The sequence below is a fragment of the Musca vetustissima genome, unplaced genomic scaffold, assembly GCF_032173495.1.
Source record: "Musca vetustissima isolate MV318-11 ecotype Yass unplaced genomic scaffold, APGP_CSIRO_Mvet_v1 utg10133, whole genome shotgun sequence".
Lineage (NCBI taxonomy): Eukaryota > Metazoa > Arthropoda > Insecta > Diptera > Muscidae > Musca > Musca vetustissima.
This window is the reverse complement of record NW_026889618.1, coordinates 23,265-49,080: the sequence shown is the minus strand read 5'-3', so window position 1 is coordinate 49,080 and position 25,816 is coordinate 23,265. Positions and strand designations below refer to the sequence as shown.

Genomic DNA, 25,816 nt, shown 5'->3' with positions numbered 1-25,816 from the left:
CTTTTAGTACGAATTTCAAAATTGTTCACACATACCCCTTCGCTTATTTTTGACATAGCTGCATACACAATTTCAGAGTTATATTTCTAGCAGTTATTGCGTAATACAGTTTTTAGTACTTTTTAGTACCATTTTAGTACTGAAAAAAATGTTTGCACATCATTCGATTTGTAATAGGTTAAGCTTCATACCATGCCTCTGATATGTATCTCTACCGATTCTATTCAAATATAATGTTTATTACTTTTTAGTACCACTTAGTACTAAATTCCAAAATTTCATTTTCACACATACCACTTCGCTTATCGTTGGCAAAGCTTTATACCAAATGTGAGAGTTCTACACCTAAACCGCCTAATACAGTATTTAGTACTTGTTAGTAACTTTTAGTACGAATTTCAAAATTGTTCACACATACCCCTTCGCTTATTTTTGACATAGCTGCATACACAATTTCAAAGTTATATTTCTAGCAGTTATTGCGTAATACAGTTTTTAGTACTTTTTAGTACCATTTTAGTACTGAAACAATGTTTGCCCATCATTCGATTTGTAATAGGTTAAGCTTCATACCAAGTTTCTGATATGTATCTCGACCGATTCTATTCAAATATAATGTTTAGTACTTTTTAGTACCTCTTAGTACTAAAATTTCCAAATTTTCATTTTCACACATACCACTTCGCTTATCGTTGGCAAAGCTGTATACCAAATGTGAGAGTTCTACACCTAACCCGCGTAATACAGTATTTAGTACTTGTTAGTAACTTTTAGTACGAATTTCAAAATTGTTCACACATACCCCTTCGCTTATTATTGACATAGCTGCATACTCAATTTCAGAGTTATATTTCTAGCAGTTATTGCGTAATACAGTTTTTAGTACTTTTTAGTACCATTTTAGTACTGAAAAAAATGTTTGCACATCATTCGATTTGTAATAGGTTAAGCTTCACCCTTTTTATGATATGTATCTCTACCGATTCTATTCAAATATAATGTTTAGTACTTTTTAGTACCTCTTTAGTACCATTTTAGTACTGAAACTATGTTTGCCCATCATTCGATTTGTAATAGGTTAAGCTTCATACCATGCCTCTGATATGTATCTCTACCGATTCTATTCAAATATAATGTTTATTACTTTTTAGTACCACTTAGTACTAAATTCCAAAATTTCATTTTCGCACATATCACTTCGCTTATCGTTGGCAAAGCTGTATACCAAATATGAGAGTTCTACACCTAATCCGCCTAATACAGTATTTAGTACTTTTTAGTAACTTTTAGTACGAATTTATAAAACCCCCGCCTTATCGCATGACTACACACCATACCCCACCTACATGCCAAATTTCAAGATTCTAGCCTTAGACGTTTCGTCTGGGCGTTGGTGATCAGTCAGTCACTTATAACGCAACTCTTTTATAGATTAGTGCTGGGCAAGCATATGCACTGGTGTCCTTGTTTACATGCCTCAACAAGCTCGTTCTTTGCGTTCTCTTTTAGTAAGCCATTTCATATGGCGGTTTCTCATTTACTCTCCGAGCATTTTCTCTTTGCGTGTGCAAAGAGTATAGATTATGAACACCCTCTTCCCAATTATTATTTAACATTTACATCACTAATGCACAAAATAGTACGATAGCGGTGATGGCTAACCATGTATTCTCTTTCTTTCTCTTTACGTAAGCCGTTTTTGTTGATGTTCTCTCAGTTCCGCTCCCACACATTTACTCTTTATTTAATTCTGTTCAACTCTGATTTACATTAACCCAACAACATTTCTCTCTCCTCTCCCCCTCTCTCTAAAAAAGCTTTCACTTTTCTGCAATTGATTTTTTTTTGTTTCTATCCAAAAACAAACAATACTCCTCAGTATCTAACGAAAACTGCGATATCTTCTGCGTGCCATACGCCTCAAAAACGCCATAAGATGTTGGTGTTCGGCATTCTAGTCGGCATTCTCGTCACCCTCATCAGCTATTTGTTGTTGCTGATGAGACGACGCCTTAACTATTGGCATTCGCGGCAGGTGGCATGTGAACCTCCACACTTGCTTTTGGGCAATTTCCGAGGGATGCGAACGAAATATTCCTTCCCCGAAATATGGATGAATTATTATAAAAAATTCAAAGGCTCTGGACCGTTTGCAGGGTTCTTCTGGTTTTCCCATCCCGCCGTATTTGTTTTGGATTTGGAATTAATCAAAAATATCCTCACCAAGGATTTTGCGAAATTTATGGATCGTGGGTTCTTTCACAATGAAGAAGATGACCCGTTGACGGGACATTTGTTTTTCTTGGACGGGCTGAAATGGAAATCGTTGAGGCAGAAGCTGACACCCACTTTCAGTTCGGGTAAAATTGCCAAAATGTGTCCCATGGTAAAGGATTTGACGGGGCGTTTGGTGGACACAATGGAGATGAAATTAAAGGAGTCCCAGGAAAGTGGTAATGAGGAGGAGAGAAATGTTTTGGAACTTAAAGACCTGTTGGCCCGCTTTGGTACCGATGTCATCGGCTGCTGTGCCTTTGGTATTGACTGTAACAGCCTTTCGAATCCCGAGGCCAAATTCCACATAATGGGCCAGCGTTTGTTTAGTGAACCGCGCAATGGCCAGCTGGGTAATGCTTTGGCCTTTAATTTCCCCGATTTGGTGAAAAAGTTCCACATGAAGGTTATACCCGATGAAATAAGTGAGTTTTTCATGGACCTGGTGAAAACGGCCATTAAAACTCGAGAAGAAAATCCCACGGAAAGGGATGACTTTTTGGCTCTACTAATGGAGTTACGCGAGGGTAATCAAATTAAAACAGAAGATGGGGAAGAATCGAAATCCCTGACCCTGGAAGAAATTGCCGCCCAAATTGTTTTATTTTTCTTGGCGGGTTATGAGACCTCCTCGACCACGGTGGGATTTGCCCTCTACGAATTGGCCAGACAGCAGGAGATACAAAATCGTTTGCGCCAGGAGAATACGGAGGTGTGGGAGAAATATGGAAAGAATTTCACCTATGAGAGTATCAAGGAAATGCCGTATCTGCAGCAGGTTATACAGGGTGGGTAGAAACTACAATTCTAAAAAATTCAAATTTAAAAAAGTTTGTCTTTCTAGAAACCCTGCGCCTCTACATACCCGTTCCTGTTTTAAATCGCAAATGCTTGGAAGATTATCCTGTGCCCGGACACGATGAAAAATATCTCATTAAAAAGGGAATGAATGTCCTGATCCCCGTGTTGGCCATACAACGTGATGAAGAATTTTTCCCCCAACCGGATGACTTTAATCCGGAGAATTTTTCACCCGATAACTGTAAGAGCCGGGAATCTGTAGTCTATATGCCTTTTGGAGAGGGACCACGTAACTGCATTGGCAAACGATTTGGTGAAATGCAAACGGCTTTGGTTTTGGCCACACTCGTCAAACATTTCCAATTCTCCACTTGTCCACAAACTCAAATACCAATTGTATTCAATAAGGAAACTTATTTCTTGGGTGCGGCACATGGCATCTACTTGAGGGTGGAGAGAATTTGAAAAAATTGGATACATATTTTTGGTGTTGTTAATTTAATTATGTACATCTGTTCAATGCGAAATTAATTTGTGTGGCATGAGATCATATTTGAAAGATTTTGAAGTTTTTGTGTATCCAAAAAAAAAAAAAAAAAAAAAAAATTGAAAATATTTTTTAAAAGACTAACACAGGGCATGGATTTTTTAAAGATCTTTTTTTTCAAGTTCTACCAAAGGCGTGGATTGTTTAAAGAATATTTTTTCAAGGCCTACCAAAGGCGTGGATTTTTTAAGGAATATTTTTTCAAGGCCTACCAGAGGCGTTGATTTTTTAAAGAATATTTTTTCAAGGCCTACCATAGGCGTGGATTTTTTCAAGATTTTTTTCAAGGCCTACCATAGGCGTGGATTTTTTAAAGAATATTTTTTCAAGGCCTGAGAAGGCGTGGATTTATTAAAGAATATTTTTCCCAAGGCCTGAGAAGGCGTGGATTTATTAAAGAATATTTTTCCCAAGGCCTGAGAAGGCGTGGATTTATTAAAGAATATTTTTCCCAAGGCCTGAGAAGGCGTGGATTTTTTAAAGAATATTTTTCCCAAGGCCTGAGAAGGCGTGGATTTATTAAAGAATATTTTTCCCAAGGCCTGAGAAGGCGTGGATTTATTAAAGAATATTTTTCCCAAGGCCTGAGAAGGCGTGGATTTATTAAAGAATATTTTTCCCAAGGCCTGAGAAGGCGTGGATTTATTAAAGAATATTTTTCCCAAGGCCTGAGAAGGCGTGGATTTATTAAAGAATATTTTTCCCAAGGCCTGAGAAGGCGTGGATTTATTAAAGAATATTTTTCCCAAGGCCTGAGAAGGCGTGGATTTATTAAAGAATATTTTTCCCAAGGCCTGAGAAGGCGTGGATTTATTAAAGAATATTTTTCCCAAGGCCTGAGAAGGCGTGGATTTATTAAAGAATATTTTTCCCAAGGCCTACCATAGGCGTGGATTTTTTAAAGAATATTTTTCCCAAGGCCTGAGAAGGCGTGGATTTATTAAAGAATATTTTTCCCAAGGCCTACCATAGGCGTGGATTTTTTAAAGAATATTTTTCCCAAGGCCTGAGAAGGCGTGGATTTATTAAAGAATATTTTTCCCAAGGCCTACCATAGGCGTGGATTTTTTAAAGAATATTTTTCCCAAGGCCTGAGAAGGCGTGGATTTATTAAAGAATATTTTTCCCAACGTGGATTTATTAAAGAATATTTTTTCAAGGCCTACCAAAGGCGTGGATTTATTAAAGAATATTTTTTCAAGGCCTACCAAAGGCGTGGATTTATTAAAGAATATTTTTTCAAGGCCTACCAAAGGCGTGGATTTTTTAAGGAATATTTTTTCAAGGCCTACCAGAGGCGTTGATTTTTTAAAGAATATTTTTTCAAGGCCTACCATAGGCGTGGATTTTTTAAAGAATATTTTTTCAAGGACTACCATAGGCGTGGATTTTTTAAAGAATATTTTTTCAATGCCTACCATAGGCGTGGATTTTTTAAAGAATATTTTTTCAAGGCCTACCATAGGCGTGGATTTTTTTAAGAATATTTTTTCAACGCCTACCATAGGCGTGGATTTTTTAAAGAATATTTTTTCAAGGCCTACTATAGGCGTGGATTTTTTAAAGAATATTTTTTCAAGGCCTACCATAGGCGTGGATTTTTTAAAGAATATTTTTTCAAGGCCTACCATAGGCGTGGATTTTTTAAAGAATATTTTTTAAGGCCTACCATAGGCGTGGATTTTTTAAAGAATATTTTTTCAAGGCCTACCATAGGCGTGGATTTTTTAAAGAATATTTTTTCAAGGCCTACCATAGGCGTGGATTTTTTAAAGAATATTTTTTCAAGGCCTAACATAGGCGTGGATTTTTTAAAGAATATTTTTTCAAGGCCAACCATAGGCGTGGATTTTTTAAAGAATATTTTTTCAAGGCCAACCATAGGCGTGGATTTTTTAAAGAATATTTTTTCAAGGCCTACCATAGGCGTTACACTTTCACACGTTTTCGAAAAAAAGAAACTCATAATTTATTTCATTTAAATTTCAACACTTCTCGACATTAAGCAGAACCTCCTTATCCGGTGTTATCAACGGCAGTGAAACATTGATGGGCAATGTATTTGGTGTCTTGGCGCCCAACGTAAAACGATAATCTCTCAGTAGCGATATTAACAAAACACGAACTTGCATTTTACCAAAACGCATGCCGATACAATTACGGGGACCATCACCAAATGGCAGCCAAGCCATGGAGTGACGTTGTTGCATTTCCTCCGGCTCGAAACGTTCGGGACGGAATTTCTCAGGTTCGGGATAAATTTCCGGATCATGTTGTATGGCATCGACGGGGATGTAAACAAGAGTACCCTTGCGTATTACATAGCCGGGTATATCGGTGGGGTAATCAACCTCAGCGCGGCGTTGCAGTTGAGGCAGGACAGAGTATTTGCGTAGAGTTTCTGAAAAAGGAAGAAATATTTTTTAAATAACTTTTAAAGGTCTCCTGATTAGCTTCTTCTTACCCATTATAACCTGTTCCAAGTATTTCATTTCCTGGGTAGCTTCATAGGTAATTTCCCCTTGATATTTCTCCAAAGTGTCACATATCTCCTGCCTTAGCTTATCTTGGACCCTTTGATTCTTGGCCAATTCATAGAGAGCAAAGGACAGGGTGGTTGAGGATGTCTCAAATCCAGCCACGAAAAATAGAAAAGCATTTGCTGTGATTTCCCGCATATTCAAACGTTCCGATTCGTTTTTCGAATTTTTCATTTCAATCATCATATTCATGAAATCATTACGTTTCACATTGTTCTTCTCGCGATATTCCACCGTTTCCCGAACAATGCGAAAATAGAATTTATCGGTTTCATTTAACATTTCACGCATTCGCAACCGTTTCGCCAATGCTGGAAAGGTATGCATGAAAGCATGCACAATTTTGGGATGACGGAATTTGGTGAACATTTCTCTATTCATAACCCTAAATTCCGCCTCAGGGTCTTTAAGGCTATTGCATTGCAAGCCAAAGGCACAGGTACCAATCACATCGGTGGTATAGCGGGCCATCAATTCCTTGACATCTACTTCTTTGGACACCCTCAGCATATCGTCCAATACCTCGCGGCAGTCATTGGCCACTTGGACCACCAAGGGGAACATTTGTTTCATTTTTCCCGATGTAAAGGTAGGCGAGAGCTTTGTACGCAAATTCTTCCACAGCGACCCCTCCAAATTGAACAGGTGACCCGTTAGGGGATCATCTTTGGCATTATGGAAAACAGCACGATTTTCGAAATGTTGAAAATCTTTAATTAAAATATTTTTCACCAAATCCAGGTCCATTACCAAGGCCACAGGTTGCACCAGCATATAGAAGCCGCAAAATGGTCCGGTACCTTTAAATTTATCATATACCTCGCGTAAGGGTTCATAGAAATGTCGCTTCACTCCGACATCTTTGACATTGCCCACCAGGAATTGTGGCTCTTCACAGGGTATGCCGAGGCGTCGCCAATACAACATGCGGGATTTCAGCCAGCCATACAGCAACGTGCAAAGGCCGATTACGGCATACATGACAATTGCCACTTCCAACTCGCCCATAATTCCGCTCTTTGCAACGATCTCTACTAACTTTCGATTAAAACTGAACCTTAACTACCTGCTTTTTTTGTCTACTAACCTATTAAATAATCTACAATAAATAACAACAACAAAATACAGTAAAAAGCTCTATGTTTTTTTCTTTGATTTTATCTAACCGAACCCCAACCGACCAGCTGACTCAACACCTTACCAAAAAGATATGCCCCAAAAAATCATGACAATTAAAAAAGTAAAAAATAAAAAATTGAGTTTTGGGGGTTCCGAACGTTCTTCGTTTTGAGAACATCTGGTATCAGTTTGTGAATAATTCAGCCGGTGACTTGCTATGTTGTTCGGAGTCACTTGAATCTAATCTAAATACTTTTTTGGTTGATAACAATTTAAGTTGTCCATGGGTCTTCAATGCAAGAATAGTCATGCTCGTGTGTACATCTGGACACCCAAAAAGAGTTATCACTATTCATTAAGCGGGTCAGTTTTAGGCAAATGGGCCCACAAGGGGCCTCCAAAGACGTAGATTTTTCTTGAAACAATTTTGAAATCCTCTGGAGGTCCACGCCAAATGTAGGCCTTGGAAAAATAAGTTTAAAAAATCCACGCCTAAATGTAGGCCTTGAAGCCCTAAGTTTAAAAATCCACGCCTAAATGTAGGCCTTGAAAAATAAGTTTAAAAAATCCACGCCTAAATGTAGGCCTTGAAAAAATAAGTTTAAAAAATCCACGCCTAATTGTAGGCCATGAAAAAATAAGTTTAAAAAATCCACGCCTAAATGTAGGCCATGAAAAATATTTTTAAAAATACCTCAACTAAATAAAGAAGATATAATTATTCCCATCTCTGACCTGTGATAGTAATCGCTTGAGAGCAGAGAAATGGAAGAGAGAATTGAGCACAAGGGTTTTATTTTTTCTAGTGTCCAACAGATTTTTGCTGGTTCGGTAAAAATCATTTCTTCAGCAGTTGCTTGCCTGCGCTCAGTGACAAAACATGATCTGCATACTGCTAACACTTGCTCTTCTCTTCCCCGCCTTCCTATGGCTTTCGCTGAAATATCATTTTTCCTATTGGCAGCGGCGTGGAGTACCCCACAATGTACCAAAAATCCCCAGGGGAAATATGCAGGAATGGATGTGGAGCAAACATTTTGCACAAATTTTTCGAGAGACCTACACCAAATTCAAAGGCAGCGGACCCTTTGTCGGCTTCTATTTCAATATGCAGAGAGCGGTGCTGATAACCGATCCGCAATTGGCGAAAAATATTCTGATAAAAGATTTCACAACATTCGATCGGCGTGGACTATTTCACAATCCCAAAGATGACCCGTTAACGGGAAATCTTTTTTCCATGGATGGTCCTAAGTGGAAGAAATTGCGAACGAAGCTGTCGTCCACTTTTACCTCGGGTAAGATGAGGTATATGTACCCGACTGTGGTCAAAGTGGGAGTAGAGTTACAAAAGCTATTCGAAAACTTGGTGGAGGAAAATGGAAGCCCTACACTGGAGCTAACTGAAATTTTGGGGCGTTTTAGTGCCGATGTTATTGGTGAGTGTGCCTTTGGTTTGGAGTGTAATAGCCTCAAGGATCCCATGGCGGAATTTTGTCAAATGGGCAGGAAATTCTTTACTCAACGGCGTCATAATCCCCTTGTGGATGGTTTGATACAGGCCTTCCCAGAGGTGGCCCAAACACTGGGTATGCGTGTTATACCCCAAGAGGTCCACGATTTTTATATGCGAATTGTGAAGCAAACCATTGAGTATAGGGAACGGGAGAATATTAAACGCTCGGATTTTATGGAAATGTTAATTGAACTTAAAAATCAGGTTGATGAGGAGGGTCAGGTAATCCTCACCGTGGAAGAATTGGCTGCCCAGGCCTTTGTATTTTTTGTGGCCGGATTTGATACCTCCTCAACGACCATGAGTTATGCTCTCTATGAATTGGCTCAGCATATGTGAGTGCAGGAGAAATTAAGGCAAGAAATCATGGAGGTTCTTGATAAACATCAGCAGCACTTTAGCTATGAGTGTATGAAGGAGCAAGGAGCAATTTTGGGAGCAATTTTTATAACCATAAAATAAAAACAATCCCCCTTTCCCTTTTCCAGAAACCCTGCGAAAATATCCCGTGGCCCCTGCCCTATTTCGTAAATCTACAGCCCGTTATGAAACCCAGCAACCAAAATATTTTATCGAGAAGGATACCATGGTAATAATACCCTCGGAAAGTTATCATCATGATTCCGACTATTTTCCTCAACCTGAAAAATTTGATCCGGAACGTTTTAACCCCCGTAATGTGAAGAATATTAAAGCCTGTACATATCTACCATTTGGTGATGGACCCCGCAATTGTATTGGCATGCGTTTTGGTCGAATGCAAGCCAGTATTGGTTTGGTCCAGCTGCTAAGGAAATTCCGCTTTGAAGTGTGTGAGAAGACGAAAATTCCAGTGGACTTTGTTATACCAAGTTTTAATTTGAATCCCATGGGTGGTATTACTTTGAAAGTTAGACGTATTTGAAAACAAGGAAATAGAAAAAGTGCCGATCAATTTGCTTTCACAATAAAAATTAAAATTCTTTTGCGTCCTGCAAAATTCTATAATTAAAAAAAAACACTCCTTGAAAAAATTTTCTTTAAAAAATCCACGCCTATGGTAGGCCTTGAAAAATTTTTCTTTAAAAAATCCACGCCTATGGTAGGTCTTGAAATAAGTTTCTTTAAAAAATCCACGCCTATGGTAGCCCTTGAAAAATTTTTCTTTAAAAAATCCACGCCTATGGTAGGTCTTGAAATAAGTTTCTTTAAAAAATCCACGCCTATGGTAGGCCTTGAAAAATTTTTCTTTAAAAAATCCACGCCTATGGTAGGCCTTGAAAAAATTTTCTTTAAAAAAATCCACGCCTATGGTAGGTCTTGAAATAAGTTTCTTTAAAAAATCCACGCCTATGGTAGGCCTTGAAAAAATTTTCTTTAAAAAATCCACGCCTATGGTAGGTCTTGAAATAAGTTTCTTTAAAAAATCCACGCCTATGGTAGCCCTTGAAAAATTTTTCTTTAAAAAATCCACGCCTATGGTAGGTCTTGAAATAAGTTTCTTTAAAAAATCCACGCCTATGGTAGGCCTTGAAAAAATTTTCTTTAAAAAATCCACGCCTATGGTAGGCCTTGAAAAAATTTTCTTTAAAAAATCCACGCCTGTGGTAGGCCTTGAAAAGATATTCTTTAAATCCACTCCTTTGGTAGGCCTTGAAAAAATATTATTTAAAAAATCCACGCCTATGGTAGGCCTTGAAAAAATATTCTTTAAAAAATCCACGCCTTTGGTAGACCTTGAAAAAAATCTTGAAAAATAAGATCTTTAAAAAATCCACGCCCTGTGTTAGTTTTTGAAAAATATTTTCAATTTTTTTTGGATACACAAAAAATTCAAAATCTTTCAAATATGATCTCATGGCACACAAATTTATTTTACATTGAACAGATGTACATTTCGACATACAAAAAAATTAATAAATAAATAAATTAATTAACAACACCAAAAATATGTATCCAATTTTTTCAAATTCTCTCCACCCTCAAGTAGATGCCATGTGCCGCACCCAAGAAATAAGTTTCCTTATTGAATACAATTGGTATTTGAGTTTGTGGACAAGTGGAGAATTTGAAATTTTTCACAAGGGTTGCCAGCACCAAAGCTGTTTGCATTTCACCCAATCGTTTGCCTATGCAATTACGTGGTCCCTCTCCAAATGGCATATAGACCACGGATTCCCGACCCTTACAGTTACTGGGTGAAAAATTCTCCGGATTGAAGTCATCCGGTTGGGGGAAAAATTCTTCATCGCGTTGTATGGCCATCACGGGGATAATGACATTCATTCCTTTTTTAATGAGATATTTTTCATCATGGCCTGGTACGGGATAATCTTCCAAACATTTACGATTCAGTGCAGGAACGGGTATGTACAGACGTAGGGTTTCTAGAAAGATGCACTTCTTTAAATTTTATTTTTTTAGAACTGTAGTTTCTACCCACCCTGTATAATCTGCTGCAGGTAGGACATTTCCTTGATGCTCTCATATGTGAAATCCTTTTCATATTTCTCCCACACCTCCATAATTTCCTGCCGTAATCGATTTTGTATCTCCTGATGTCTGGCCAGTTCGAAGAGGGCAAATCCTACTGTGGTCGAAAAGGTCTCATAACCCGCCAAAAAAAATAAAACAATTTGGGTGGCAATTTCCTCCAGGGTCAGGGATTTCGATTCTTCTCCATCTTCGGTTTTAATTTGATTTCCCTCCCGTAACTCCATCAGCATAGCCAAAAAGTCTTCCCTTTCCGTGGGATTTTCTTCGCGCGTCTTGATGGTCGTCTTAACCAAATCCATAAAGAATTCACTTATTTCATCGGGTATAATTTTCATGTGGAACTTTTTTACCAATTCGGGGAAATTAAATGCCAAGGTATTGCCCAGCTGGCCATTGCGCGGTTCACTAAACAATCGCTGGCCCATTATATGGAATTTGGCCTCGGGATTCGAAAGGCTGTTGCAGTCAATACCAAAGGCACAGCAGCCGATGACATCGGTGCCAAAGCGGGCCAACAGGTCTTTAAGTTCCAAAACATTTCTCCACTCCTCCTTACCACTTTCCTGGGACTCCTTTAACTTCTTTTCCATTGTGTCCACCAAACGTTCCGTCAAATCCTTTACCATGGGAAACATTTTGGCAATTTTACCCGAACTGAAAGTGGGTGTCAGCTTCTGCCTCAACGATTTCCATTTCAGCCCATCCAAGAAAAACAAATGTCCCGTCAGTGGGTCATCTTCTTCATTGTGAAAGAACCCACGATCCATAAATTTCGCAAAATCCTTGGTGAGAATATTTTTGATTAATTCCAAATCCAAGACAAACACCGCCGGATGGGAGAACCAAAAGAATCCGGCAAACGGTCCGGAGCCTTTGAATTTTTTATAATAATTCATCCATATTTCGGGGAAGGAATATTTCGTTCGCATCCCTCTGAAATTGCCCAAAAGCAAGTGTGGGGGTTCACATGCCACCTGCCGCGAATGCCAATAGTTAAGGCGTCGTCTCATCAACAACAACAAATAGCTGATGAGGGTGACGAGAATGCCGACTAGAATGCCAAACACCAACATCTTTTTGCGGGGATGGAGCGCGGAAGATAACGCAAAGAGTTTTCGTTAGATACTGTGGAGTATTGATGTTGGACAGAAAAACATCTATTGGAGACATTTGAAAGCGTCATTGTAGAGAGAAATATTATTCAGTGTCAAAGTTGAACTATAATTGGGAGCTCTTTATATCCCACAACAAGGCATTGGAATGTATCAAAAGCAAACGAGGCCCATATTATTTTATTGAGATCACATCGAAAAAATAGCCTTAAAGCTCTGGGTTATACAATAGGTGTGGGATATGGATTTGAAAAATATTCTTAAACCATTGAGCGGAGCAGTATAGTCGGACGGGGCCCAACTAGGGTATCGTATGGAATTGTAACCTTCTGCGGATGTTTATTCCGAGTCTGGGTAATATTTCGTGATATTTGCCCCCTCTGGCCGGATTAAAGGTCAACAGCACCTCTTCCTTACATTTTCGGATATATAGATCGACTCAGCTTGTCGAGATATGACGATCGGTATACACAAAGGTGGGTCTAGGACCAATATTTTGCGGCGTTACAAACTCTTGGGGCTGCAAAAGGCTATAATACCCTGACAACATAGTTGTGTAAGGTGTAAAAATCGACGCTTTTGATGGTCTTGACAAAATATTCTTTGCAAAATTCACGCCTTTTATGGTCTTGAAAAAACAATTCTTGAAAAATCCACGCCTTCGGTAGGTGTTATAAAAATATTCTTTAAAAAATCCACGCTTTTGTGGTCCTGAAAAAAATATTTAAAAAAAATCCACGACTTCTATTTTTTTTTTTAATTTTGGAAATCTTTCTTTTGGACAATAATTGATCTTCTTCGTAATTAGATATAGAGTTCGATTAGGTCATACCCACTCAAAAAGAGAACCAAACCTAAATTTGTATATCTCATTGTTCGCAAATTTATTATAAAAGCTTTCTCTTGATGTGTGGAAAGCTTTTTGTCTAGTAGAAAATAAACAAATAAAAACCAACTATTGTTTGTATGAAATTGTTAATGAATTAACCGAATAAAACGTAACTATTTTGACATTGGCAATGTGGACAAAGCAGGCGCCTTTCTGGGGGCTTCTAAAAAGTTCTTGAGACAGGCCATAAAAAATTTTTTACGCCTTGGAATAGGCCATAAAAAATATTCTTTACAAAATTTACGCCTTGGGATAGGCCATAAAAAATCATCTTTAAAAAAATCCACGCCTTGAGATAGGCCATAAAAAATCATCTTTAAAAATCCACGCTTTGGGATAGGTCATAAAAAATAATAACAAATATTCTTTAAAAAATCCACGCCTTGAGATAGGCCATAAACAATATTCTTTAAAAAATGTACGCATTGGGATAGGCCATAAAAATATTCTTTACAAAATCCACGCCTTGAGATAAGCCATAAAAAGTATTCTTTAAAAAATTTGCGCATTGGGATAGGCCATAAAAATATTCTTTAAAAAATATACGCCTTGGGATAGGCCATAAAAAATATTCTTTAAAAAATCCACGCCTTGAGATAGGCCATAAAAAATCATCTTTAAAAAATCAACGCCTTGAGATAGGGCATAAAAAATATTCCTGCATATGTTTGTAACAGGCAAAAGGAAACGAGATAGACACATGGTTCCTTTTGAGAATATGCATAGAATCACTTTTTAAGTCGATTTATGCATGTCCGTCCGTCCGTCTGTCTGTCCATGTTAAATTGTAAACAGGTCGCATTTACAATCCGATTTGGATGACATTTGGCACAGGTCACTTATTTTCGTCCGATTTTAGGTAAATAGTGCACCAAAGTCCCTATATATCCTTCGATTTGCACGAAATTTGGCATAGCGTACTGAATTAAGTCTAGAACGATTTGTGTAAAATTTCGTGAAAATCGGTTCAGATTTAGATATAGCTCCCATATATATTTTCGTCCGATTTTAGGTAAATAGTGCACCAAAGTCCCTATATATCCTTCGATTTACATGCAATTTGGCATAGCGTAATGAAGAATGATGTGTGTTAAATTTTCCGGAAATCGGTCCAGATTTAGATATAGCTCCCATATATATTTTCATCCGATTTTACGTAATTGGTGCACCAAAATCTCTGATAATCATTCGATTTGCGCGAAATTTGTCATTGCGTACTGAATTGATACTAGAATGATGTGTGTAAAACTTCGTGAAAATCGGTTCAGATTTAGATATATCTCCCATATATATTTTCATCCGATTTTAGGTAATTGGTGCACCCAAATTTCTGATAATTGTTCGATTTGCTCGAAATTTGTCATAGCGTACTGAATTAAGGCTAGAATGACGTGTACTAAGTTTCGTGACAATCGGTTCAGATTTAGATATAGCTCTCATATATATTTTGGCCCGATTTTAGGTAATTGGTGCACCAAAGACCCTATATATCTTTCGATTTGCACGAAATTTGGCATAGCGTACGGAATTACGTCTATAATAATGAGTGCAAAGTTTCGTGAAAATCGGTTCAGATTTAGATATAGCTCCCATATATATTTTCATCCGATTTTAGGTAATAGATATGTAGAATATACCCAAAGTGGTGAAGGGTGTCATATAGTCGGCCCAGTCCGACTTTACTAGTTTCCTTACTGGTTTTTATTTATTTCTTATTTTAAAATTAAAGGCCTCCTCTTTATAAGGCCTTCAATGATGACCGTTTGAATTGTTGATATATCTAGCTGACCTATAGATACACATTTGAAAATAACACTCTGTGGGTTATTTGATGAATAATATTAATACGTTTTGTTTACAAACATTGTAAGCAATGTTGCCACTGTATTGGAAAATTGCAAAGGTGTATTGAGAATAAAATAACAACTTCTCAATATCATTTCTTTCTTTGTGAACATGATTTTGCAAAAAGTGTTTGCCCATATTGATATTTATTTTGTTGTTTTCTTTCATTTTAAATTTTAGTTGTTCTAGGTTTATGGCATGTTTGATTAATCGAACTAATATATATTTGATAACAAACGTTAATGCATTCATATCTAATCAACCCGAATATTATCTATTAGAAATGAAATGAGAAGTAGTTTTTTTTTTGTATGGTGATTGGGCATTTTGATATCAAATACGTGAAACAACAATATTTAGTTCCGAGAACTTGTGATAACCTAATCAAAATTTTCAAGGGTCTGAAATTTATAGACATTGTGGGGTCTGAAATTTTAGACATTTAAAAAAATCCACGGCTTTCCTAATGCCTTGAAAAAAATATATTCAAATTTTCGTTGGCAACCCTTTTTGCCTTTTCAAGATTACTATGTAATTAGACATTGAAACCACTTAACGCTCCACCAAACCAACTATCACCCGTGAAATGAGCGACACCATTACATTACAAAGCAATTTTTAATTTTACAAAATTATTATTTTTATTATCTATAATTTTTATTATTCTTTGTTCACAAAAAAATTACAAAATTACGTTTTAGATTTTTTCCACCTTCAGATAAATACCCTTATCGGTACTTATTAAAAATGCCTCCTTACTATAAGTCAGGGGAATTTGTGTCTCCTTACACACAGAGAATCGGAAATTTTTCATTAGTAATGCCAATCCAACTAGGGCTTGCATTTTACCAAAACGCATTCCGATACAATTGCGTGGACCCTCACCAAATGGTAAAAATAATACCGAATCACGTTCCGCTACCTTATCCGGAGAGAAGTTGTCAGGATTAAAGGTATTCGGATTGGGATAATATTTCTCATCACGATGTATGGCTCCGGCTGGAATTAGTATTTGCATATCCTTTTTGATGACATATTTGGGATTGCCAGGCACGACATAATCTTCCAAGGCCATACGGTTGAGTATGGGCAGGACTGTGTAGAGGCGGAGGGTTTCTGAAAAGGAAAACATGTGGAAAGAAATATTTTTAATAAATTTATTTCAACATATTCGAAGATTTCCTAAAAAAAATATTCTTAAACCAGTGAGCGGAGCAGTATAGACGGGTGGGACCGACCATATGATACCCTACACAACTCCCACGAAAATCTAACTTTATGTGGCACTACATTCTGAGCTATGGTAATATTTCCCGATATTTGCACCCTCTTGACCGACTAGAGGTCAATAAATATTACTAATATTTAGTACAGCTCTTCTAATTACTTGTCCAGATTCCCTTGCCGGATTCTATGTTTGCAGCCTCTGGAGCGACCAGAAAATCAGACAAAAATAATGTTTTTGGTCCATTTTATCCCCTAAATATTAACCGATATTTTCATTAGCCAGCATCCATCCTACATTTCGTGAAGATTGGTCCATAACTGTGGCCTGTATCGTGTTTACAAATTATAATGGACAGAGAGACGGATGGAGGGACACATATGACTCGATCGACTCAGCTAGTCGAGATATGACGATCGGTATACTCAAAGGATCAATATTTCGCGGCGTTACAAATTCTTGGGGCTGCAGAAAGCCACGCCTCTTCTAAGGCCTTCAAAACATATTTTTAAAAAATCCACGCCTCTTCTAAGGCCTTCAAAACATATTTTTAAAAAATCCATGCCTTTTCTAAGGCCTTCAAAACATATTTTTAAAAAAATCCACGCCTCTTCTAAGGCCTTCAAAACATATTTTAAAAAAATCCACGCCTCTTCTAAGGCCTTCAAAACATATTTTCAAAAAAATCCACGCCTCTTCTAAGGCCTTCAAAACATATTTTAAAAAAATCCACGCCTGAAAAGCTTTGGCAACCCTTTTTTACTTCTGCCGAGATTACTATGTAATTAGACATTGAAAGCATTTAACGCTTCTAGTCGTCTGTTGAAAATTATATATTTTTTTTTTTGAAAATGCACTCTGCTTTAAAAAATTATATTTTTGTAAAAATCGATTCATTCCCTTACCCGACAATATCTGCTCCAAGTATTGCATATCCTTCAGACACTCATAGCTCAACTCTCCTTGATATTTTTCCAGTTTCTCCATAACCTCCCTCCTTGCCTTATCCTGTACCTCTTGATTCTGGGCCAATTCATACAACGTAAAACCCAATGTGGTCGACGAGGTCTCAAAGCCGGCAATAAAAAATACAAAAGCCTGGGCCGCAATCTCTTCCAACGACAAATTTGTCAACTCATCACCATGATCGGATTTCATGAGCTTCTTATTTTTCAAATCAATCAACATATCCATAAAATCGTTGCGACGAATATTATTCTTCTCACGATATTCTACCGTCTCGCGGACAATGCGCATAAAGAATGCCTCGATGTCATCGGGGGTCTGTTTGAAACCCAATTTCCTGGCCAAATCCACAAAACTGGCCATAAAGGCAATTATCAAACGATTGTGCCTCTGTTCGACCAACGACTTTTTACCCATCACCCGGAATTCGGCATTTGGATCTTTAAGGCTACTGCATTCAATGCCAAAGGCACAGGTTCCAATGACATCGGTTGTAAATCTGGCCAGCAAATCCTTCACCTCCACCACACTGCCATTCTGCTCCACCATTTTGCCCAAAACTTCAATGAATTCTTCACCCACTTTGGTCACTGTGGGATACATAAATTTCATTTTACCCGATGTGAAGGTGGGCGATAATTTGTTACGCATATTTTTCCATTTGGCCCCATCCAAAAGGAATAGCTGGCCCGACAAAGGATCATCCTTTTCGTTGTGATAAAAACCTCGATCGGTAAATTTACTAAAATCTTTAATCAAAACATTTTTGATTAATTCGGGATCCAGCACAAAGACAGCCGGTCGGAAGAACCAATAGAATCCGGCAAATGGTCCGGAACCCTTAAAGCGATTATAATATTCTTCCCAGATTTGCCAAAAGCCTCGGGTTTTCTGCACACCCCATAAACTGCCAAACGGGAAGTGAGGCTCTTCACAGGGTATACCCAGAGACTGCCAATAGTTTTGCTTCTTTTTTAAAACATGGACGAGATAGGCCAGTAGGCCACACACGGTCGTGAATAAAATAAACGATAAAGACATTGTTCCACGGTAACGATGAAGCCGGTCGAACACTATCCGCCGTATGCGTTCACTAACAAACTGACCAGTAGAACCAGTCAGCAAACTGATTTTAATTACGAAAGCTTTCTCACTCTCTGAGAGAAAATGCGGGGTTTTTTATTTGGGAGTCAACGTTTTTTTTTATTAATAATTACAGGTTCTGCAGTATTGGGCTTCATTAACCGGCACTAGTTTTACTCTACGTACGCACACACACACACCCTCAGAGATTGGTTAACAGGGGGCCAAGACACACAGCTGATGAAAGATAATAAACAGAACGATAGTGTTTTTTTTTTTAATGACAGTTAATTTGTTGGGGAATTTGATATGAGGTATATAGCATGACGAAGCAGGCCAGTTTTAAATTTTTTTTAGATAATCCACCCTACTTGAAAAAATATTTTTTAAAAAATTCACGACTCTGTTGGCGTGACAAATATTAGGAATCGGACAAACATTAAGAATTTGGTGCACCACTAAGGTAAAATCGGACGAATATATATATGTATGTATATGTGGGAGCTATATCGAAATCTGAACCGATTTTCACGAAATTAAGCACACATCATTCTAGACTTAATTCAGTACCTTGTACCAAATTTCGTGCAAATCGAAAGATATATAGGGACTTCCGTGCACCATTTACATAAAATCGGGCGAAAATATATATGGGAGCTATATCTAAATCTGAACCGATTTTCACGAAATTTAATACACATCGTTCTACACTTAATACAGTACGTAGTGCCAAATTTCGTGCAAATCGAAGGACATATAGGGACTTCCGAGCACGATTTACATAAAATCGGACGAAGATATATATGGGAGCTATATCCTAATCTGAACCCATTTTCCCGAAACGCACAATTCATCATTCTATACTCAATTTATTGCACTATGCCACCTTTCGTGCAAATCGAAGGATACATAAGGTCTTAGGTGCACTATTTACCTTAAATCGGGCCGAAATATATATGGGAGCTATATCTAAATCGAAACAGATTTTCACGAAATTTGACACACATTGTTCTAGACTTTATTCAGTACGTTGTACCAAATTTCGTGCAAATCGAAGGATATATAGGGACTTCCGTGCACCATTTACCTAAAATCGGAAGAAAATATGTATTGGAGCTATATCTAAATCTGAACCGATCTTCACGAAATTTAACACACATCGTTCTACATTTAATACAGTACGTTGTGCCAAATTTTGTCCAAATCGGAAATATATCGGGACTTCGCGCACGATTTACCTAAAATCGGACGGAAATATATATGGGAGCTATACCTAAATCTGAACCGATTTTCATTAAATTTAACACACATCGTTCTACACTTAATACAGTACGTAGTGCCAAATTTCGTGCAAATCGAAGGGTATATAGGGACTTACGAGCACCTTTTACATAAAATCGGACGAAAATATACATGGAAGCTATATCTAAATCTGAACCGATTTTCACGAAATTTAACACACATTGTTCTACACTTAGTACAGTACGTTGTGCCAAGTTTCGTGCAAATCAAAGAATATATAGGGACTTTGGTGCACTTTTTACCTTAAATCGGACGAATATATATATGGGAGCTATATCTAAATCTGAACCGATTTTCACGAAATTTAACACACATCCTTCTAGACTCAATTCAGTACGCTATGCCAAATTTCGTGCAAATCGAAGGATATATAGGGACTTCCGTGGAGCATTTACATAAAATCGGAGGAAAATATATATGGGAGCTATATCTAAATCGGGACCGATTTTTTCCCAATTTCAAAAGGGTTCGTCCTTGGACCAATGACAAATATTTAAAAATAATCGACATTTGAAATTTGTGGGGATTCTCTTAAATTCCAGACTTTAAATTGGGCATATCCAATTTTTTTCTATGTTCGCCGAATATTGTCATTGTTTAGTTGTTATTATTTTTATTGTTTACTAAATCGTAGACCGGTTATAAGTATGTATGTTTGTGCGTTTGTATTTGTTATCTAAGTTGCAATTAAATTACCATTAAAAAAAAACTCAAAAGTTCTAAAACCAAATTTTTTTGGCAAAAAGCTTTGCCAAAAACAATGATTTAGCATTCAGTTATCAATCGGCATTGGAGAAGTTTCGATCGGGAAAAAACCAACCACATGGAGTTATCGCTAATTCTATTAACCATTCTCACCGGTCTTATCGGCTATTTTATTCATTCGTTGTATAAAAGTCGCAGCTATTGGCAGTCTCTGGGTATACCCTGCGAAGAGCCCCATTTGATTTTTGGCAATCTGAAGGGAGTCCAGTTGACTCGTGGCTTCTGGGAAATATGGGAAGACTATTATCGACGTTTTAAAGGCACGGGACCATTTGCCGGTTTCTATTGGTTCTTTAAGCCGGCGGTATTTGTATTGGACCCCGAGTTGATTAAAAACATTTTGATCAAGGATTTTCAAAATTTTCCGGATCGTGGTTTCTTTCACAACGAACAGGATGATCCGTTGTCGGGTCAGTTGTTCTTGCTGGAGGGTGTAAAATGGAAACAAATGCGCCAGAAGTTATCACCCACCTTCACCTCGGGTAAAATGAAATTTATGTTTCCCACTGTGACTCAAGTGGCCAAGGAGATGATTGGGGTTCTCGGAAATTTGGTGGACGAAAAGGAGGGCAGTGTTGTGGAAATAAAGGAACTAATGGCCCGATTTACCACAGATGTGATTGGAACCTGTGCCTTTGGCATTGAGTGCAGCAGTTTGAAAGATCCCAATGCAGAATTTCGTGTCATGGGCAGCAGATCCTTGGTGGAACATAAACATAATCGCCTCATAATTGGATTTATGATTAGCTGTTGTGAGCTGGCCCGCAAGCTGCATATGAAACAGACCCCCGATGATATTGAGGAATTTTTTATGCGCATCGTTCGGGAGACAGTGGAATATCGCGAGAAGAATAATATTCGGCGTAATGATTTTATGGATATGCTGATTGATTTGAAAAATAAGAAGCTTATCAAATCGGAACACGGGGATGAGTTGACCAATTTGACGCTGGAAGAGATTGCTGCCCAGGCTTTTGTATTTTTCAATGCGGGCTTTGAGACTTCGTCGACTACTTTGGGATTTGCTTTATATGAATTGGCCAAACATCCGGAGATACAAGATAAGGCCCGAAAGGAGGTTATGGAGAAATTGGAAAAATATCAAGGAGAGCTAAGCTATGAGTGCATGAAGGAGATGACCTATTTGGAACAGATTTTAATGGGTAAGCTGACATAATTTTCAAAATTAAAGTACCTTCAATTGGCATCCCTTTTTTGCTCTACAGAAACCCTGCGTTTATATACTGTACTTCCTGTCCTGAACCGTGTCGCTTTGGAGAACTATGTGGTACCGCAAAATCCCAAATATGTTATTAAAAAGGGTATGCAAATTATAATACCCTCTGGAGCCATACATCGTGATGAGCGTTATTATCCCAAGCCGCAGGAATTTAATCCCGACAATTTCTCCCCTGAGAAAGTGGCCACACGTGATTCAGTTTTGTTTTTGGGTTTCGGTGAGGGTCCTCGAAATTGCATTGGCTTGCGTTTTGGTAAAATGGAGGCCACCATTGGTCTGGCTTTACTTTTGCAACATTTCAAATTCTCAGTGTGTGAAAAGACCCAGATACCCTTGACCTATGGTAAGGTTTCGTATTTGATCGGCACCGATAAGGGTGTCTATTTGAAGGTGGAGAAAGTTTAATTGAAAATATATATGATGTGAATATTTTTTATCAAGCTTAACTGTGGACTTTTTATTAAAATTTAACAACCATCGTTCTAGATTTAATTCAGTAAGCTATGCCAAATTTCGTGCAAATCGAAGGATATATATGGGGACTTTGGCGCACTATTTACCTAAAATCGGACGAAAATATATATGGGAGCTATATCTAAATCTGAATCGATTTTCACGAAACTTAGCAAACACCTCTCTAGACCTTATTCAGATCACACATCGTTCTAGACTTAATTCAGTACGCTATGCCAAATTTCGTGCAAATCGAATTATATATATAGGGACTTTGAAGCACTAATTACCTAAAATCGGACGAAAATATATGTGGGAGCTATATCTAAATCTGAACCGATTTTCACGAAATTTAGCACACATCATTCTAGGCTTAATTCAGTACGCTGTGCCAAATTTAGTGCAAATCGAAGGATATATAGGGACTATGGTGCACTATTTACCTAAAATCGGACGAAAATATATGTGGGAGCTATATCTAAATCTGAATCGATTTTCACGAAACGTAGCACACATCATTCTAGGCTTAATTCAGTACGCTGTGCCAAATTTCGTGCAAATCGAAGGATATATAGGGACTATGGTGCACTATTTACTTAAAATCGGACGAAAATATATATGGGAGCTATATCTAAATCTGAACCGATTTTCCCGAAACTTAGCACACATCTCTCTAGACCTTATTTAGTACGCTATGCCAAATTTCGTGCAAATCGAAGGATGCACTATTGACCAAAAATAGGGCACAGTTTTTTTTAAAGGGAACTTCTAGGCTTGAACTGTTTTAGGAAGGCTTTTTCGACCGGATCTCTATTCGTGACTGTTTTAATGATTGTTTTTCAATTATTTAAGTTCTATAGCCACAATGGGAATACCCTCCACTGCTATCAGCCAATATGACGAAATATTTGTTGGCTGTGTTGAAATCTATCCGATAAATGTTATCATATAAATGTAAACAATTATTTAACTGATTTTTTGTGGACTCGTAATAGGTATTGTTATTTTTGAAAATCAATGGTGTTGGTAAAAATTTTGAAATTTTGTTTAAAAATTAGAAAATAAAATTTCTTGCTACAGATTACCTATAATGATATCCGTCCGTAGTGGACCTCTTATGTCTATAGAATTCATTTATAAGACTTCACTCTTGAGAAATTCCCCCCAGGTCTTCTTCTGTCTATAGAAGACAGATTCTTAGAGGCAGTCAGACCTGTATATGCATTCATTTGCCTGTACTAAAGGTCTTCTGTCAAGGGTAGGCATTCTAGAAAGAATTCGTTCCATAGAAGGCTTGTAGGGGTCTATAGAATGATTTATGAGATCTTCGAAAGGCCTTTGGAGAATTTCTCTCTAGACAAGGTACTTCGGGTAGAAGCCTTATGTCTGTAGAACACCTCTAGAAGGTCAGTAGGGGTCTATAGAAAGTCTTTAGAGGACTCCTATCTATAGCAGACCTCTAAAACGATTCTGTATACAGAGGACAGCCTCTAGCGGTTGGAGACTTCGAGAAAAATAAAAAATAAAGGCCTTTAGAGATCTTCAGTCTAGAAAAGGACTTTTGTGTAGAAGCCTCCTATACAGAAATTATATAGAGGCCCGTATAAAGACTTTGGAGCACTGATACCTATTGTAGACCTCGAAAAGGATTCTGTCTACAGAGGACAGACCTTTAGAGTAATTCTGCCAAGAGAAATCAGAGCTATTGAATATATAAGTCATTTTTTTTGTCTGTAAAGGGCTTCTAGAGGTCTTTTGTCTAGGGAAGATCTTGTTATTCGGTCGGAAGAAGACCTCTAGAAAACTTTTTTTTATCGGTAGAAAGCTTCTAGAGGTCTTCAGTCGAGTGAGCAGCCTCTATAAGGTCTATAGAAGGTTCTTAAGGGACGTCGAAAATAATTCTATCTTTGGCCTCTGGAAAACTTTTTTTATCAGTAAAAAGCTTCTAGAGGTCCTCAGTCTATAGCTGGTTCTTATGGGACATTGAAAATAATTCTATCTTTGGAGGACAAGCCTGCATTATTTCAATAGAATCAGATCAGAGGTTTTCTGTCTTTCAAAGGTCTTGTTGTTCTTTCTCTGAAGAAGGACTCTTAAGCATCTTTTGTCTGTAGAAGGCTTATATAGGTGTTCTGCCTAGAGCAGGCCTCTGGAAGATCTATAACAGGTCCTTAGGGTACATTGAACTTGTGTATATATCAGATAATTTTGTCTCCAAAGAAAGGCCTGTAGAAGAAAATCAGTCAATATAAAGTGGAGCTATTGTGTCCATAGATGGCCTTTAGAAGCAAATTTAGCTGTAGAAGGTTTATAGAGGTCTTCTGTTTAGCGAAGGTCTTGTTGATCCGCCTGAAGAAGGCCTCTAGAGACCTCTTTTGTCTACAGATGACTTCTAGTGGTCTTCTGTTTAGCGAAGGTCTTGCATTGGAGTATATATGGCAAATTGGGGCCTCTGGTCTATAAGCGTCATGTCTAAAGAGGACCTTCGGAGGTATTATTTCTATAGAAGGACTCGAAAATAATCTGTCTATAGGGGGGCTCTATACTGAAATTATGAAATCTTCTGGAGGTCGTCAGTCAATGTAAGACCTTTAGAAGGTCCTCACTGGCTTTTAGATGTCGCCTTTCTATATAGTGACTCCAGAAGTTATTTAAGGGTATTCTGTCAATATTGTGCTGTCTTTAATAGGCTAACATGCCGTTTTAATTTTCTGTGGTCTAAAAAGGCATTTTAAAGACTTTGAACCCTTCGAGGAAAAACATGAGTGTCTCCTGGATATACTATCCATTGGAGTCTGGAAGCATTCTAAATACTTCTGTCAATCGGAACCAACTACAAGTTCTTTGTGTATCGCATGCCTTTCAGAGTATGCTGTCTTAAGGTTGTATTGAGGTGTTCTTCTGTTAATAAAATCTCTCCAGAGGTCGTCTGGCTATACGAAACCTATAGAATTTTTCTAAAAATCATTTAGAGATCGTCTATCTATATAATGCCTCTAAGGGTCTTAATTTAGATGGGAGCACTCTACCGGTATTCTGTCTTTATCAGATCTTTAGGGAAAAAACGAAAAGAAATAAAGATCTCCCGATAAGTATTGTCTATTGGAGTCCGAAGCAGAACTGTTCTACCTACTTCTGTCAATAGAAGGAATGTATCGGGGGCCTTTATAGAAGAAGTTCTCCAGAGGTCTTATGGCTACGTGAAACATATAGCAAGTATCTCTAGGTTTTCTGTATATAAAATAACCCTAGTCTACAGAGGGCCTTTGAGGGTCTTCTGTCTATAGAAGGACTCTGGAAATGGTGTGTGTATAAAAGGTATCTAGACAAAAAAAAAATAATAATATATAAATAAATCAGACCTGTGGAGGTCGTCAGGTCTATTATAAAAAGGACTCTAGAAGATTTTCTGCCAATAGTAGGTCTTCAGGCTGTGTGAGCCCTCTAGAGGGTATACAAAGTCTATGAAAGGCGTCCAGAATGAAGCCAGAGGTATTATATCAATAGGAGGACTACACTGGTGTCCTGGAAAACCTTAAAGAAGGGCCTAGGGATATTCAGTCGGTGGGAGGACTACACCAGAGGTCTAGTGTTTATAAAAAATACTCTAGAAGATTTTCTGCCAATAGTAGGTCTTCAGGCTATGTGAGCCCTCTAGAGGGTA

The 25,816-nt window shown here is 37.8% G+C and overlaps 5 protein-coding genes across 7 annotated transcripts in view; 2 read left to right on the top strand and 3 right to left on the bottom strand.

Annotated features, from left to right (window-relative positions):
* LOC133337283 (probable cytochrome P450 6a21) overlaps positions 1–18,350 on the bottom strand; it is a 30,585-nt gene extending 12,235 nt beyond the window's left edge. For 2 of the 3 annotated variants that reach the window (XM_061545520.1, XM_061545521.1), the window contains exon 1: positions 17,249–18,350. In XM_061545520.1, coding sequence (XP_061401504.1) covers positions 17,249–18,350 — 1,102 coding nt within the window. Of the gene's footprint in view, positions 1–15,815; positions 16,235–17,248 lie in introns of those variants that run through there. The other variant, XM_061545523.1, reaches the window with a different exon arrangement.
* Positions 1,937–3,540, top strand: LOC133337281 (cytochrome P450 6a9-like). Its single transcript, XM_061545518.1, has 2 exons — positions 1,937–3,062; positions 3,119–3,540. Exons 1-2 carry the CDS (start codon positions 1,937–1,939, stop codon positions 3,538–3,540), a joined length of 1,548 nt encoding a protein of 515 aa, XP_061401502.1.
* On the bottom strand, positions 5,608–7,170 carry LOC133337287 (probable cytochrome P450 6a21). Its single transcript, XM_061545526.1, has 2 exons — positions 6,087–7,170; positions 5,608–6,023 (listed from the first exon to the last, which is right to left on the bottom strand). The coding sequence occupies exons 1-2, from the start codon at positions 7,168–7,170 to the stop codon at positions 5,608–5,610; spliced, it is 1,500 nt and encodes a 499-aa protein (XP_061401510.1).
* On the bottom strand, positions 10,742–12,345 carry LOC133337282 (cytochrome P450 6a9-like). Its single transcript, XM_061545519.1, has 2 exons — positions 11,220–12,345; positions 10,742–11,163 (listed from the first exon to the last, which is right to left on the bottom strand). The coding sequence occupies exons 1-2, from the start codon at positions 12,343–12,345 to the stop codon at positions 10,742–10,744; spliced, it is 1,548 nt and encodes a 515-aa protein (XP_061401503.1).
* A 2,167-nt stretch (positions 18,351–20,517) lies between the features above and the next one.
* On the top strand, positions 20,518–22,104 carry LOC133337290 (probable cytochrome P450 6a21). The gene is made up of 2 exons (XM_061545527.1): positions 20,518–21,622; positions 21,686–22,104. The coding sequence occupies exons 1-2, from the start codon at positions 20,518–20,520 to the stop codon at positions 22,102–22,104; spliced, it is 1,524 nt and encodes a 507-aa protein (XP_061401511.1).
* Positions 22,105–25,816: the final 3,712 nt, after the last annotated feature.

What these genes read in the sequence shown, in the direction of transcription:
- LOC133337281 (XM_061545518.1), top strand. Translation starts at nt 1,937, where the DNA reads ATGTTGGTGTTCGGCATTCTAGTCGGCATTCTCGTCACCCTCATCAGC. An exon ending in TCTGCAGCAGGTTATACAGG is followed by an intron (nt 3,063 to 3,118) that starts GTGGGTAGAAAC and finishes TTGTCTTTCTAG; the next exon opens with AAACCCTGCGCCTCTACATA.
- LOC133337290 (XM_061545527.1), top strand. Translation starts at nt 20,518, where the DNA reads ATGGAGTTATCGCTAATTCTATTAACCATTCTCACCGGTCTTATCGGC. An exon ending in TTTGGAACAGATTTTAATGG is followed by an intron (nt 21,623 to 21,685) that starts GTAAGCTGACAT and finishes TTTGCTCTACAG; the next exon opens with AAACCCTGCGTTTATATACT.
- LOC133337287 (XM_061545526.1), bottom strand. Translation starts at nt 7,170, where the DNA reads ATGGGCGAGTTGGAAGTGGCAATTGTCATGTATGCCGTAATCGGCCTT. An exon ending in CTTGGAACAGGTTATAATGG is followed by an intron (nt 6,024 to 6,086) that starts GTAAGAAGAAGC and finishes TTCCTTTTTCAG; the next exon opens with AAACTCTACGCAAATACTCT.
- LOC133337282 (XM_061545519.1), bottom strand. Translation starts at nt 12,345, where the DNA reads ATGTTGGTGTTTGGCATTCTAGTCGGCATTCTCGTCACCCTCATCAGC. An exon ending in CCTGCAGCAGATTATACAGG is followed by an intron (nt 11,164 to 11,219) that starts GTGGGTAGAAAC and finishes GCATCTTTCTAG; the next exon opens with AAACCCTACGTCTGTACATA.